Source organism: Heterodontus francisci, chromosome 49 (genome assembly GCF_036365525.1).
Source record: "Heterodontus francisci isolate sHetFra1 chromosome 49, sHetFra1.hap1, whole genome shotgun sequence".
Taxonomy (NCBI): Eukaryota; Metazoa; Chordata; class Chondrichthyes; order Heterodontiformes; family Heterodontidae; genus Heterodontus; species Heterodontus francisci.
In genome coordinates this window covers 14,000,871-14,016,979 of record NC_090419.1, presented here as the reverse complement: position 1 = coordinate 14,016,979, position 16,109 = coordinate 14,000,871, and the positions used below count along the sequence as shown (strand labels likewise).

General features: G+C 55.2%; 1 protein-coding gene across 1 annotated transcript in view; it reads right to left on the bottom strand.

Moving 5' to 3' along the window:
* Positions 1 to 8,438: 8,438 nt before the first annotated feature.
* The window catches only part of LOC137358238 (host cell factor 1-like), a 50,568-nt gene continuing 42,897 nt past the window's right edge, over positions 8,439 to 16,109 (bottom strand). The window contains 11 exon segments of the mRNA XM_068024128.1: positions 8,439 to 9,190; positions 10,089 to 10,152; positions 10,303 to 10,600; positions 11,246 to 11,299; positions 11,301 to 11,432; positions 12,542 to 12,682; positions 13,376 to 13,479; positions 13,482 to 13,493; positions 14,614 to 14,836; positions 14,839 to 14,939; positions 15,337 to 15,706. Of these exon segments, the coding sequence (XP_067880229.1) occupies positions 9,145 to 9,190; positions 10,089 to 10,152; positions 10,303 to 10,600; positions 11,246 to 11,299; positions 11,301 to 11,432; positions 12,542 to 12,682; positions 13,376 to 13,479; positions 13,482 to 13,493; positions 14,614 to 14,836; positions 14,839 to 14,939; positions 15,337 to 15,706 (1,545 nt within the window). The 3' untranslated portion in view covers positions 8,439 to 9,144.

Below are 16,109 nucleotides of genomic sequence, written 5' to 3'. Positions count from 1 at the left end.
TCGGCTCCTGCACTTTCTCTCTTCCTCCGGTAAACTACCTCCCGAGTGTTCAGCTCCCCTGGCCCCCCAACACCTCAACAAGAATTCAGACAGCCGGAGCCAGTGGGTTGGGGCAGGGGAGCCCGTGAATTGGAGCCAGTCCGACTGGGATCCCCGACTCCGCGTTGATGGGAAGTTGGGGTAGGTCTGCTGCCTTTTTTTTTTTAAAAGAAGTAGACCATTCAGCCCCTCGAGCCTGTTCTGTTCAGATCGGGATCTCCTCGACAGTCCGATTTTTAGTGGGATCAAGCTTTTGCTCCCAAACCTCCGCCCCGGCACCAAGATCAGAAGGCTCTCATTGACGGTCTCGGCACTAAGCATCACAGGTTACAATTCAGGATTGTGCTGGTGAAAAGGACTTGCATTTATATAGCGCCTTTCACAATGCCGGGCCATCTCCAAAGCACTTCACAGCAGCTGTACACTAAGGATATAAGGCCAGTGTGTGCACACAGCAAGATCCCCACAAACAAAGAGTGGCCCAGGAAGTTCAGGCTGAACTCCCCTGCTTTTCTTCGAACGGTTCCAGGGGATCCCTTACGTGCCAGGAACAGGGCGGTCGAGTCGCTCCTGCGGGCAAACGCGTGCTCGTGATCGAGGGAAAGAGGTCACGACCTCAGCAACGCTCGAGCCAAAAAGCAGCCCCGTTTCTTTTTAATGAACTGTTCAAAATAGCACACAAACATAGCACGGGGGTGCGACCGACTTTGAATACTCTACAATGTAAAATGCCATCTTTGTTGAGAAATAAAATAAGAATTGTGCACGAGTGTGTGTGAAGAAGCGAGAGAGAGAGAGAGGTTAAAACTGCAACGACTAAATTCACAGTATCGCATTATAGTACAGAGCTCTAGAAATTGGGAGACAGAGAGACACACAAACACATCAGTCTGTAATGCAATGTTAAGTCATCAGTGTTGCCTCTTCATAGAGAATAGGCCAAGTATGCTTTTTTTTTTTTACATTTAAAATTTTAACTAAAAAAAATTACATTGTGCTCCATTCTTCCCTCCCACTGTTTCACAAAACAAAAAGGTTCTAAGCCTCCCATTTCCAACAGAAGAGCTGGTGGAAATCTAAGTTTTCGTAGCTTAGAAGCAGGTTTTTAAAAAAACACACACGCGCGCGCTCTCCTCCCAGAGGATAAATAAAAGGAATCGCACTTCCCCCAAAGTGTTCGGAATTAGGATCGTTAACTTCCTGAACTGTTAAGAGCTCCTTTACTGGGTCTGAGGGCCGGGCACGATCCAGGAAGTCAAGAGATCCCCTCCCTCACTTCCCACAGCACCCCCAATCCAGGTCCGCCAAGAGCTGAGAGATAGGGGGCTCAGTTACATTCTCAGTGCACGTAGAGAAAAACGCAAGGGCACGGTCCAAAAACCCATCAAAACGCACATGCGCTGGACTAGACATGCACGTCCGCCTAACGCCCTCGAGCGCGCAGCTAGTGGACTATTCGAACGGCCACGAGACAGGTCAAAAGGGGAAGAGAAAAGGGGGGAGAAACAGCAAATGTGAATTTCTCACCGGTAAAAATCCATTAGCTCTGGTGCCTGGAGACACCGAATTCTGCAGCCAGAACCCAACGATGCTTGAAAAAAAAAAAAACCACATGAAATGACTCCTGGCAAAAAAAGGTTTACCCATGATTTTCTCACGCCACTGTGCCCCGATAGGTGGCTGCGTTTTCAAGCTGGCCCATCATCTTAAGGCTGCAGTCTCTACCTTGGACCAGAGCTTAAAGCCAATGATCTAGCCACACTCCAGATGATAAAAAAAAGAGGGAGAGACAGACAGAGAGAAAAAAAAACGGGAATACAAAGTCCCAGAGCTTCTGCGACAATTCACCCCAGTTTCAGGCTCAATGTACGGCTCCCTCTCGGCCACACTTCATCCAAGAGCAATGCCACGGGAGTACAGCTACTAACAGAGGCTCGATTATTTTCTATTCCTTGAATTCTCAGTTGAGAGCAGGCCGATTTTGGACTTTGGAAATGAAGTAATCCTCCCTCTTCTGTCGCTCACGATTTAAACTTCACAGCGGACGGCATCGCTGCCTTGTGAAAACTCATCTGCTGCGAGTTGTGATCTGGAACGTGCTGCGTGAAAGGGCGGTGGAAGCAGATTCAATAGTAACTTCAGCTGGTGGCTTCCCTCCTGGGAGGCTGACTGCCCGATTTTCATTGCCAGTACAAGGCTATCCTTTTCAGTCCCGCAGCAGTTCACATCTTAGAACATGACGGCCATCGTTCCGATTGAAGCTGCCTTCCGCACTCGGGGGGGGAAAAACGTTCTCCGAGATGCCGGTTCAAAAGGTCAGCGCCAGCGGGAATGGGAGAATGCAAGAAAACAAGGTGCGCTGGGCGGGGTAAAGAGGAGGCCACTAATAAATCCAAAGGGGAATTCAGGGGAAACTTCTTTCCCCAGAGAGTGGTGAGAACGTGGTTGCATTTAAGGGGAAACCGGATAAACATAAGAGGGAGAAAGGGATAGAAAGATGGAAGAGGGAGTGGGAGGAAGCACCATGTGGGGCATAAACACCGGAAAGGACCTGCTGGGCCGACTGGACTATTTCTGTGCTGTAAAGCTGGTCATTTCTCGACGTTTTAACAGAATCTTGCCCGGCCACAGAAAATGCCCTTGCATTGGCCTCTGAACGCGCCACAAGTGCAGCAATTAGCCTCCGACTGACCTCAGCATTAATCCACAGCAAACCAGACTGGGCGCCCCTTAAATGAGCAGGGGTAGGTTGCACTCTCAGCAGAATACAACTCGAGCGCCCTGCGGTACAAATGTTCTTTCATAACACAGCGTACTGTCCGAGTAAATGTTTAGGGTATGGGAGGCAGCAGGGAGCTGGGGGTGAGGGCAGAGGGGGGGGGGGGAAAGGGAAGATCCATGTCACCGAGTGAATTGCAATCCATATATTTCTTCATTAAATACAGAAGTGTAAAAAATTCTTCACATTACCTACTGCTCTGACAGTGTTAACTGAGTTGTAAACACGCACCTTTTAACACTACAGCTGCTCAAAATGACGTTGGCAGAACAGCGACTGCAGAGTACTCTGGAATAGCTTCATAAGGGTCATCTGCAGAATTAATCCCGACAGGGTCTGGACTGTGCCTACTTTCGGGTCCCCTACCAGTACACACACACGCTCAAAAGCCAGGAAAGCCCTGCTGGAAAATGAGTGTGCAGACTGGTGCCGAGAGGGTCAGTCTCTGCCACGGCCCACATACCTCCCCCCTTTAATCGGACCATCGAGCGCCCCCAACGCTTAGAAGATTTGGGCACGTCGACTGGCGCTTGGGCGAGGGCGGCCAGGCTCTTGCGAAACCCGCGACGGGCCCACGCCCCGAGGAGGGCGGGAGAAATTTTTAAAAGACCTTGGAGCCGGCCCGCGAGTCGGGCTGGGTGGCGCCTGGTCCCGCGCGAGGTGAGCTGCTGGTGGGTGAGCTGCAGCAACAGTAGCCAGTGCCGCACTCCGCGCCTGAGCTGCGGTCCTGCTGTCCCGCTCTGTCTCTGGCGACTGCAGCAGGAACAGCTGGGGCGGGGGGGGGGGGGGGGAGGGTGGGGGCTCCACAGACCCCCTTCTGAGAGTAGGACGCTCCCCAGCCCCCTGAGGAGACAGGTAAAAAGAGCTTTCATTAACACCAACGGGGATGTCCGATCGAAGAGGGCTGGCACGTACGCGACTAGGCCAAGCAGCCTCCTTCAGTGTCGCAAGATCGTTCATAGGTGACCCCGGCATCAACCCTGGCATTAACACGGGGACACTTGCATTGTGGCCAGACTGGCGAATGCCTTGCCGGGGCGGGAGGGGGGGGAACGCACTCTGAACATCCCTGTCCCGCCCCTAAACTGCTCGGCTCCCAATGCCGCGCAGGGACGGGTCTCAGTAAAGGCATCATTTGCCCGCCTTGCGGGGAAACAAGTTAAAACAGGAATGGTAACATCTCACGACAACCGAAACTTCTATTTCAAATATTGGTTTTGATATTTAAAAAGAAAATAAAGTCGACACAAAGCTACACAATACGAACATCATTTCGAGACCTACAAAAAAAAAAACACTCCGAGGAGCACCAACAAATTATCAAACCATTATCTTCCGGTAACAGGGCTGGAGGAGGAGAAGAGGGAAGAGAAAGGAGGCTACCCACTTTTTAAACTAGAGGTTTGTGTCAATTCAGTCCAGAGTGATTGCTCTCCCCCCTCAGCTCAGCCCTTCCCTTTCACTCGGTTGAGGGGGGCGGTAGAGTGGCTGTCATGTGGTGGCAGAAGGTGTTGTTTCAGCGGGTCTTCCTATCCAATCACATTGGGGTTAATGGATACTGGGAGGGGTCAGACTGAATTCATCCAGCAAGTGTGCTTCAGAAATAGGGGGGGGGGGGGGTGGGGGGGGGAAACAAGAGAGAGAGAGAGAGAGGTGGGGGGAACAGAGAGAGAGAGAGAGAGAGAGAGAGAGAGGTGGGGGGGAACAGAGAGAGAGAGAGAGAGAGAGAGAGAGGTGGGGGGGAACAGAGAGAGAGAGAGAGAGAGGGAGGTGGGGGGGAAGAGAGAGAGAGAGAGAGAGAGGTGGGGGGGAAGAGAGAGAGAGAGAGGTGGGGGGGAAGAGAGAGAGAGAGAGGTGGGGGGGAAGAGAGAGAGAGAGAGGTGGGGGGGAAGAGAGAGAGAGAGAGGTGGGGGGGAAGAGAGAGAGAGAGAGGTGGGGGGGAAGAGAGAGAGAGAGAGGTGGGGGGGAAGAGAGAGAGAGAGAGGTGGGGGGGAAGAGAGAGAGAGAGAGGTGGGGGGGAAGAGAGAGAGAGAGAGGTGGGGGGGAAGAGAGAGAGAGAGAGGTGGGGGGGAAGAGAGAGAGAGAGAGGGTGGGGGGGAAGAGAGAGAGAGAGAGGTGGGGGGGAAGAGAGAGAGAGAGAGGTGGGGGGGAAGAGAGAGAGAGAGAGGTGGGGGGGAAGAGAGAGAGAGAGGTGGGGGGGAAGAGAGAGAGAGAGAGGTGGGGGGGAAGAGAGAGAGAGAGGTGGGGGGAAGAGAGAGAGAGAGAGAGGTGGGGGGGAAGAGAGAGAGAGAGAGGTGGGGGGAAGAGAGAGAGAGAGAGGTGGGGGGAAGAGAGAGAGAGAGAGAGGTGGGGGGGAAGAGAGAGAGAGAGAGGTGGGGGGAAGAGAGAGAGAGAGAGGTGGGGGGAAGAGAGAGAGAGAGAGGTGGGGGGGAGAGAGAGAGAGAGAGAGAGAGAGAGAGAGAGGTGGGGGGGAACAGAGAGAGAGAGAGAGAGAGAGGTGGGGGGGGAACAGAGAAAGAGAGAGGTGGGGGGAACAGAGAGAGAGAGAGAGAGGTGGGGGGAACAGAGAGGTGGGGGGAACAGAGAGAGAGAGGTGGGGGGAACAGAGAGAGAGAGAGAGGTGGGGGGAACAGAGAGAGAGAGAGAGAGAGAGAGAGGTGGGGGGGAAGAGAGAGAGAGAGGTGGGGGGAAGAGAGAGAGAGAGGTGGGGGGAAGAGAGAGAGAGAGAGAGAGAGGTGGGGGGAAGAGAGAGAGAGAGAGGTGGGGGGAAGAGAGAGAGAGAGAGAGGTGGGGGGAAGAGAGAGAGAGAGGTGGGGGGAAGAGAGAGAGAGAGAGGTGGGGGGAAGAGAGAGAGAGAGAGAGGTGGGGGGAAGAGAGAGAGAGAGAGAGGTGGGGGGAAGAGAGAGAGAGAGAGGTGGGGGGAAGAGAGAGAGAGAGAGGTGGGGGGAAGAGAGAGAGAGAGAGAGAGAGAGGTGGGGGGGAACAGAGAGAGAGAGAGAGAGAGAGAGAGAGGTGGGGGGGGAACAGAGAAAGAGAGAGGTGGGGGGAACAGAGAGAGAGAGAGAGAGGTGGGGGGAACAGAGAGGTGGGGGGAACAGAGAGAGAGAGGTGGGGGGAACAGAGAGAGAGAGGTGGGGGGAACAGAGAGAGAGAGAGAGAGAGAGGTGGGGGGAACAGAGAGAGAGAGAGAGAGAGAGAGAGAGAGGTGGGGGGAACAGAGAGAGAGAGAGAGGTGGGGGAAACAGAGAGAGAGAGAGAGGTGGGGGAAACAGAGAGAGAGAGAGAGGTGGGGGAAACAGAGAGAGAGAGAGAGGTGGGGGGAACAGAGAGAGAGAGAGAGGTGGGGGGAACAGAGAGAGAGAGAGAGGTGGGGGGAACAGAGAGAGAGAGAGAGGTGGGGGGAACAGAGAGAGAGAGAGAGAGAGAGAGAGAGAGGTGGGGGGAACAGAGAGAGAGAGAGAGAGAGAGAGGTGGGGGGGAACAGAGAGGGAGAGAGAGAGAGGTGGGGGGAACAGAGAGAGAGAGAGAGAGGTGGGGGGAACAGAGAGAGAGAGAGAGAGAGAGAGGTGGGGGGAACAGAGAGAGAGAGAGAGAGAGGTGGGGGCAACAGAGAGAGAGAGAGAGAGAGAGAGGTGGGGGGAACAGAGAGAGAGAGAGAGAGAGAGAGGTGGGGGGAAGAGAGAGAGAGAGAGAGAGAGAGAGGTGGGGGGAAGAGAGAGAGAGAGAGAGAGAGAGAGGTGGGGGGAAGAGAGAGAGAGAGAGAGAGAGGTGGGGGGAACAGAGAGAGAGAGAGAGAAGAGGTGGGGGGAACAGAGAGAGAGAGAGAGAGAGAGAGGTGGGGGGAACAGAGAGAGAGAGAGAGGTGGGGGGAACAGAGAGAGAGAGAGAGAGAGAGGTGGGGGGAACAGAGAGAGAGAGAGAGGTGGGGGGAACAGAGAGAGAGAGAGAGAGAGAGAGAGGTGGGGGGAACAGAGAGAGAGAGAGAGGTGGGGGGAACAGAGAGAGAGAGAGAGGTGGGGGGAACAGAGAGAGAGAGAGAGAGGTGGGGGGAACAGAGAGAGAGAGAGAGAGGTGGGGGGGAACAGAGAGAGAGAGAGGTGGGGGGAACAGAGAGAGAGAGAGGTGGGGGGAACAGAGAGAGAGAGAGGTGGGGGGAACAGAGAGAGAGAGGGGGGGGAAACACAGAGAGAGAGAGAGAGAGAGAGGGGAAAACAGAGAGAGAGAGAGGGGAAAACAGAGAGAGAGAGAGAGGGGAAAACAGAGAGAGAGAGAGAGGGGAAAACAGAGAGAGAGAGAGAGGGGAAAACAGAGAGAGAGAGAGAGGGGAAAACACAGAGAGAGAGAGAGGGGAAAACACAGAGAGAGAGAGAGGGGAAAACACAGAGAGAGAGAGAGGGGAAAACACAGAGAGAGAGAGGGGAAAACAGAGAGAGAGAGGGGAAAACAGAGAGAGAGAGGGGGAAAACAGAGAGAGAGAGGGGAAAACAGAGAGAGAGAGAGGGGAAAACAGAGAGAGAGAGAGGGGGAAAACAGAGAGAGAGAGAGGGGAAAACAGAGAGAGAGAGAGGGGAAAACAGAGAGAGAGAGAGGGGAAAACAGAGAGAGAGAGAGGGGAAAACAGAGAGAGAGAGAGGGGGAAACAGAGAGAGAGAGAGGGGGAAACAGAGAGAGAGAGAGGGGGAAACAGAGAGAGAGAGAGGGGGAAACAGAGAGAGAGAGAGGGGGAAACAGAGAGAGAGAGAGGGGGAAACAGAGAGAGAGAGAGGGGGAAACAGAGAGAGAGAGAGAGGGGAAAACACAGAGAGAGAGAGAGGGGAAAACACAGAGAGAGAGAGGGGAAAACACAGAGAGAGAGGGGGGAAAACACAGAGAGAGAGGGGGGAAAACACAGAGAGAGAGGGGGGAAAACACAGAGAGAGAGAGGGGAAAACACAGAGAGAGAGAGGGGAAAACACAGAGAGAGAGAGGGGAAAACAGAGAGAGAGAGAGGGGAAAACAGAGAGAGAGAGAGGGGAAAACACAGAGAGAGAGGGGAAAACACAGAGAGAGAGAGAGGGGAAAACACAGAGAGAGAGAGAGGGGAAAACACAGAGAGAGAGAGAGGGGAAAACACAGAGAGAGAGAGAGGGGAAAACACAGAGAGAGAGAGGGGAAAACACAGAGAGAGAGGGAAAAACACAGAGAGAGAGAGGGAAAAACACAGAGAGAGAGGGGAAAAAAGAGAGAGAGAGAGGGGAAAGAGAGAGAGAGAGAGGGGAAAAGAGAGAGAGAGAGAGGGGAAAAGAGAGAGAGAGAGGGGAAAAGAGAGAGAGAGAGGGGAAAAGAGAGAGAGAGAGGGGAAAAGAGAGAGAGAGAGGGGAAAAGAGAGAGAGAGAGGGGAAAAGAGAGAGAGAGAGGGGAAAAGAGAGAGAGAGAGAGGGGAAAAGAGAGAGAGAGAGGGGAAAAGAGAGAGAGAGAGAGGGGAAAAGAGAGAGAGAGAGGGGAAAAGAGAGAGAGAGAGGTGGGGGGAACAGAGAGAGTGAGAGAGAGGTGGGGGTAAACAGAGAGAGGGAGGGGTGGGGGTAAACAGAGAGAGAGAGAGAGGTGGGGGGAAACAGAGAGAGGGAAGCAGTGATACAAAAGACAGAAACAAAAGGGAGACACACAAAAGAGAGACTAGAGATACCAATGAAGTATGCTATGTACAATCCCAGCACCCACCTGGCAGAGGTTTAATACAGAGCCATCTGTTCTTTCATCAGGCAATCCAGTTTGCTGCGATGGGGCAGGGGGGGAATGGTGTCTCAATACCGTGCCCCAGTCCCTCCTCAGCAAGTATTCATTGCAGGCGACAACTTGGGAACGATTTCCTTAAACGAAATTCTCGTGTCGTTTTACATCTATACACATATATATATATATAAAAAAGAAAACTGGATTATCTTCTCCACAAGCTTCAGTAGCGAGGCGAGGCATGTGCGCGCGTGTTTCCATCTTCTTTTCCCTTCGCCCCTCCCTCCGAGGGGGATGGGGAAAGGGGGGGGTGGGGTTTGTTGGGTGGTGTGGGGTGAGGGGGAAAATGGGGTTTACGGGGGCTGGGGCTCAGTTTATGCTGTTGTTCGCTGTTTAAAAATAAAAGCACCTCCAACTCCTGTCCGCTTATTCCTTCTCCCTCTGTTAAACTGTTGTTTTCGTGTAAGTGCACAGTCACAGTCTGCATTAAATAAAGAGGTGGAGGGTGCCAGTAGTTGTTGTTGGCTGGTCATGGAGGAGGATTAAACCCCCAGCCCCCTGCCGTTGCCTCTGATTCCAGGGAGGGGGGCACAGGGTCAGAGAGAATACAAAAATCACTGGCCGTCCGGCTTAGTTTTCTTTGGGACATTTGACGATTTCCTGAAACAAGGAAGAAAATGGATTGAGTGAAATAGGTCAGTCCCAGTGTCACCCAACAACCACCATCCCCCCCCCTCCCCCACCCCCCCCCCGCATACTGACTGCAGGAAAAACAGAGGGTTAGTGAAGGAGCCTTACTCTGTATCTAACCCTACCCCCCGTGGTGTACCTGTCCTGGGAGTGTTTGATGGGGGACAGTGTAGAGGGAACTTTACTCTGTATCTAACCCCCGTGCTGTACCTGTCCTGGGAATGTGAAACAGGATTTCATTTTCATTCCCCAGCTCTAACAAGTCTTCCTTTTTTAAAAAAAAAATGAAGTGTTGTCACTGTTGTAATGTAGGAAACATGACAGCCGATATGCACACAGCAAGATCCCACAAACAGCCGCAAGATAATAACCAGATCACCATTTTTTTTTTTTTTAAACGAGGGTTAAATATTGCCCCAAGACCCCAGGAAGAAGCGCCGTCCTCTTTGACCGCTTGCTCTTCCTCGACCTGCGGGAGGCAGACAGGGCCGCTCTTTAAGGCCTCATTGCAACAGACAGCGCCTCCGACAGCGCAGCACTCCCTCAGCACGGACATCGGGGAATGTCGGACCTGGATTATGGGCCTCGAGGCTCTGGAGTGGGGACCCGAGCCCCACGACCTCCAGACTCTGAGGGGAGAAGGAGATCCACTGAGCCATGGCTGACGATGAACGTTCGGGGAGCTGGCTGTCACATGCCCTTGGAGAACAGCGTCCTCTCTTGTCCCATGCAGACGTGGAAGGTGCTGGAATTATTAATTCCCAGTGGTGCATCACGCGTAAACAGCTATTTTATCTTTGCCCGCCCGCCCGCCCCTCTCCCACGCAAGAACATCCTCAGCCGCAAACGAACGAACAAAACTCCTTACGTTTCTGGGGAGGCGATGGACCTTTTTACCGCAGGCTTCACTGCCGAACCATCCTTGTTGGTTTCTGAAAAAGGCAACAGGACAGAGAGTCAGCGAACCCCGTTGCCTAGTGAGCTCTGGTGCTGCCGGGGCGAGAAGACTTCAGACGGGGCAGGTGGAGGGGGGGGGGGGGGGGGTGCGGGGAGCGCAACGCGGGCACGCGTCCCAAGCCTACCTTGGAGCCACCTGACCTGCGTGGCAGGTCCGTAGCCTTTCTCGTTCCTGGCTGCTATCCTGAAGATGATGGCCGGCTTGGTGGTGTAGTCGATGTGGGCGTTGGAGAGGTTGGCGGACTGGACGAGGCACGACGGGTTGGGGCCGCAGTAGACGCGCATGAAGGCCAACTGGGCCGGGCTGCTGGGCTTCAGCTCCATGGTCTGGCTGCTCTGGATGGCGAGGTACACCGAGTATTCGATGATCTTGCCCGACGTCATGGAGGGCGGCTCCCACGTCAGGTGGGCACCATCCGGACTCTGGCAGGAGAGAAAAAAAAAAAACCAAGCCGGAGTGTAAACCGGAATTGCAGGCAATTTACAACACAAGAAACAGGCCATGCGGCCCAACTGTTTCTGCCCCACACGAGCCTCCTCCCAACCCTCTCTCCATCTCACCCTATCCTTCTATTCCTCTCTCCCTCCTGTGTTTATCCAGCTTCTCCTCAAATGCATCGATGCTACCCATCACAGCCTCTCCCTGTGGGAGCGAGTTCCACATTCTCACCACTCTCTGGGTAAAGGAGTTTCTCCTGAATTCCCCATTGGATTTATTACTGACCGTCTTATATTGATGCCCCCCCCCCCCCCGAGTTCTGGTCTCCCCCCCACAAGTGGAAACATCTTCTCTACGTCTACCCTCTCGAGACGCCATCATTTTAAAGACCTCTATCAGCCTTCTCTTTCCAAAAGAGCCACAGCCTCTTCAGTTTTTCCCGTTAAGTTGTCACCTCTTTCAGTTACAGTATCATTCCTGTGAATTTTTTTTCCAAACCTTCTCCAGCGTCTCTATATCCCTTTTTATTTTTGTAATACGGAGACCACAGATCGTTGAGTGCGACTGCCAGACGGGTGACCATTTTAATCAGCGGAGGAGTCACGGCAAAGGATTACGCGGGGACGCACCTTGCTGATCTTGATGGCACAGGGAGCCCCCGGGAATCCCGGCAAGCACGTTTTTGAAAGCGGAGATCTCGCTGAATGGCCCCCGCCCGCAGGCGTTGATGCCCGCCACCCGAAACTTGTAGGCGGTGCCCGGCTGCAGCTCCTGCCGTTTCAGCTGGCTGTAGTCCGGGATCGGGGCAGAATCGTCCTGCAGCGCGGAGAGACCGGAAGGAAACAACACAGAGGAAGAAAAAAAAAGGGACACCTGTTATGGATGAGGCAACCAAAAGATCACAAACCATTGCAAAGGTGGCAGGTTAGGTCAACAAAGCAGTGAATAAAGATTACGGGATCCAGGGTTTTAGAAAGAGAGAGGCATAGAGTACAAAAGCCAGTCCAGTTCTGGGCACTGCACTTTAGGAAGGACATGTAGGCTTTGGGGAAGGATCTGGAAGAGATTCAGCAGAACGGCTCCAGGGATGAGGGATTACAGCTCTGTGGAGACTGGAGAAACTGGGGTTGCTCTCCTTCGTGCAGAGAAGGTTCAGGGGAGAACTATTTGCGCAGGGAGCGGTCAGGATTCGGAACGCGCTGGGCAGACAGGGTGGAGTTTGCAGGTTCAACAGTAGCCTACGCGAAGGAGAAACCATTACAGGGATGGGGAAAGAACAAGGGGCGGAGGGAGGGGGGGAGATAGCGAGCGTCAACGAACTGGAGCTCTCGTCAAAAGAGCCAACATGGGACTCAATGGGCTGAACGGCCTCCTTCTGCTATGGGACTATTCTAGGAGACGAAGCTCACGCAATTTATCCATTTGACGGGAACCACAGATGGGGAAATGCGGGTAGGTCGGAGCGGGAGGGGGAACGTTTCCTGTGATATATCATTCCGTCAGCCAGCAGGCGCGTGTTAGCGCACAGAAGAGGCGGCCATTCAGCCCCACTGTGTGGCCCCCCCTCCCCCTCCATCACTGTGCTGGCTGTTGGGGGGGGTGGGTAAGCCGCACCTTCCTTTCACCTCCTGGGAGATCTGTGCAGCACCCTACTGAACCCAGGGGGGGAGAAAGGAAGCACCTCGCATGTAAGTTGTGCCCAGTTTGCTGCGCGAGGGGCGGAGCTATGTGTGGAGCAGAGGCAGGAAAGTGGGACTTGAAGTGACTTGTCGGAGCAGTCAGGTGGTGGGGCAAAAGGGCTTCGTCCCTGTCACTACCAGCACCCATTTGGACGAGGTTGGGAAGGGCAGCCAGCTCCGGCGGGACCCGTGCCTCGGCAGGCCTGAAGGAGAGCGAGCTGCGGGGGGTGGGCGGGGGCCTCTTACATCTCTGACAGGCGAGTCGTCGGGAGGAAGGTGATAATGTGTCACCACGGTCGTCGTTCCCTTGATCACCCCGACGTCAACCCACTGGTTCAGATCCTTCTTGACGGGGGGCTTCAGCGTTGCGGGGGCCGCGTCCCGTTTCTGAGGGAGGAAGAGAATGTGATCAGCGACGTGCTGGTGTTTATACTCTGTACGAGCCTCCTCCCACCACCTCACTTTCACCTCACCCAGTCAGTCTATCCTTCTATTCCCTTCTCCCCGATCTAAACTTCCCTTGAAACGCAGGGGGGACGTATTCACGATCCCGAAGCCGCTGGGGTTCTCCCGGCATCTGGGAGCCGATACTTAACCCTCGGCCAACATCGAATGAAACGGACAACCGTGCGGCCGTTTTCCCGGGAGCTTGCAGCGCACAAACTGCCCGCCGCGCCTCCCGAGGCGCCCGCCCGCCGGGACGCACTCCCCGGGGCTGCGAAGCGCTTCGGGCCGGGCCACTGGCGCGCATGCATGAAAGGCGCCACTGAAATGCAATTCTGCCTTTCCGCTGCTTGGCATCTCCAACAGCCCACTGACCAGACAGCAGACACAGACCCACCCACTTCAGGAGCTGGACTCCAGGACTGCCCCCGCTCCGCAACGGGGGTAAAACCCAATCGAACCCCTCGCTACCCATCCGCCTCCTCCAGACAGCAGCTCCCTGTCGTGTAAAGGGCAGCTGCGGAATGCCATTTACGGGGTGCCGGGCAAACCCGGCACTCATCGACTGCACCCCCGCCCGCTCCATCCGCAACGCTTTCCCAACCCCCACGCCCCCGGACACAGCAAGCAGCTTACCACGGCGGCGGATTCGATCCCGTTCGCCACTTCAGCCAGGGTGGCCGCCGCCTGCAGTTTGGCGGGACTTGCCGCGGAGACGGGCTGCGGAGAGGCGAGAGAGCGGACGGCGCCAAACCTGCGGTCGAAGCAACAAAAGGCCCCAAATTAACCCTGCTCGTCTCGCGTCAAGGGCAAGGCTGGCGTCACTTCCCCGCTCCCCACCCCCCCCCCCCTTGGAGCTCTGGAAGCAGGACTGTAGTCACGTCGGGGCCGCGGGCCGGGCTCGAGGGCAGCAGGTTTCCCTTCCCGAAGGGGCGCGAGGCGAGGCGAGCCGGCTGAGCTCTGATCAGCACCAGATCTTTAAATTGCCACTCTTTTGTCCAAATGAAGTGAAATTTCCTGGACTTACTGGGTTGTCAATCAGTAACTCTCAACAAAACTGCCGTGGTGGGAATCGAAATGACACTCACTGCATGGTTCGGCCAGTGACACAACACCACTGCGCTTTTTAAAAGGAGCTGGGCTAAAGCTCGATCACAGGGTTAAAATCTGGTCAGCGCCGCACGGACCCACGTGGGACTGTCCGGCATCCCTCCCCTTGCTGCCCAAAACCAGCCGATTTCAGGCCCTAGAGATGACTTGAGGGAACAGGAGCCATTCGGCCCCTCCCTAGCCCGCTCCGCCATTCAACTAGATCATGGCTGCTCTTCTAGCTCAACGGCTTTTAATCTCAGCGCCCTTTGCCTCAGCGCAGTGGAAAATGGCTGGCAGGGCCCGGCCTCCCCCTCTCCTCTTGACCACGACGTGCAAAATCGGGAGCATCGGGCGAGGATGGGGGCTTGAGCTGCGAAGCCCTCCACAGTGGAATGTCTCTTCCCCTCCCCCCCCCACCCCTCCTCCCTCCCAACCAAGGCACTTCAGAGCCGTGCTGTAAAAGAAATATTTGACACCGAGCCATGCAAGGACATATTAGGGTCAGGCGACCAAAAGGTCGGTTTTAAGCAGCGTCTTAAAAGGAGACAGAGAGAGAGAGAGAGAGAGGGGGGGCAGAGAGGTTTAGGGAGGGAATCCCAGAGCTTAGGGCCCCAGGCAGCTGAAGGCACGGCCGCTGATGGTGGAGCGAAGGGAATCGGGCTCAACCAAACGACGGCCAAAGCAGTTCGGCAAGCACGACGGTGCGAACGAGAACAGAAAAGAAAGGGTTGAAAGAGTGGAGGGGTGCAGCGGGGGGGGGGGGGGGGGGGCGGGTCACTTACTCACGGCGGTCGCTGGCGGGAGCAGCCCATGGCCCCCGGCGCTGGCTGCCGGCCCACCCAACTCGCCCAGCCCGTTGCTTTCGGCGGCCGGGTCGTTGAGGCTGTCGGCGGGCGCCAGGGCCTCGGTGGGCAGCTGGGGCTGGGTCTGCACGGGCGTCTGGAGCTGCTGCTGCTGTTGCTGGACGAGCACGGCCAGGTCCTGGTGCGCTAGCACGGCGAGCGGAGGGCTGACTGCTGGGCGTCGTTGCGCTCCACGCTCAGCTGAGCCAGATCCGGCTCATGCGGCCGCTGCCTCGTCTCCGTGACATCCATTGGCTCCCCGGGACCTTGGGTGGAGTGAAAGAGATTAACAGACCAACTTCAAGGCAAATTAACAAGCCTGCTATTAACTAATCCTCATGAACAACCCCCGAACTGCACCCCCCTCCAAATTAAACCAAACAACCTTTTAAAATCTATAAAAGATCTTCTCAACCAAACCTTTTTTCCCCATTACAGATTCCCACACTTATACTGTTAACTGCCTATGTAAACATGTCACGCTATAATTGCACCCTCCGGCCAGTGGTTGCGCTGTAGCGCCGCAATTCTGCAGCAACAATAGGACAGCTACCATGGGGAAGGAGGGGCTCTCCCTCTATCAAGGCCCATTTGGTTTTATAGCAATGCGAACCCTGCCCCTCTTCAAAGGCTCGCGCAGGGAAAGGGTCCAGTCGTACCTACCCATTGCGGCTTGTTGGGCAGCCTGTAGTACCGCCTGCAGCGCCAACGCCTGCACCTCCTCCGAAACGGCCGCCTGCTCCGCTGCCTCTGCCGCCGCCGTCACCGCCAGCTCCTCGGGGGTCAGGCCCGTCAGCTCCCCCTGCCCCGTCAGCGTCTCCGCCATCAGTTCCTGGGGAGGGGTCAGCTGCTCAGGGGTTGCTTCCTCGCCGGCCCGCAGGGCGGGCTCGGCCTCCGAGGGGGGCGGCTCCTCGCTCGCGGGCCGCACGGGGTCGGGGGCCGGATCCGGGGCCGGGCCCTGTTCGGCCGTCGAGGAGGTGGGCTGCTCCGTCGATGCTGTGACGTCAGTGCCTTCGGAGATCGAAGGGACGCTCTGGAACGGTGGGCAAGGGGAAGGAAAACAAAGGTTCCATCGTTAACACAAGACAGTGACAGAAAAACAAGTCACATCTCAAACCTGATCGACAAGAGGAGGCGCTTCCTCCTTCCACGGTTAAAGGCACTCCACCTGAATGCACGCAGCATTCGCAACAAGGTAGATGACTTAAAGGCCCAAATAGAGGTAAATGGGTATGATCTAATTACCATAACAGAAACATGGCTACAGAGTGACCAAGACTGGGAACTGAATATTCAAGCATATTTGACATTTGGGAAGGACAGGCAAAAAGGAAAAGGAGGTGGTGTTGCACTGATAATAAGGGATGGGATCAGTACATTAATAAGGGAGGATCTCAGATCGGAAGAACAAAATGTGGAATCTGTTTGGGTGGAGC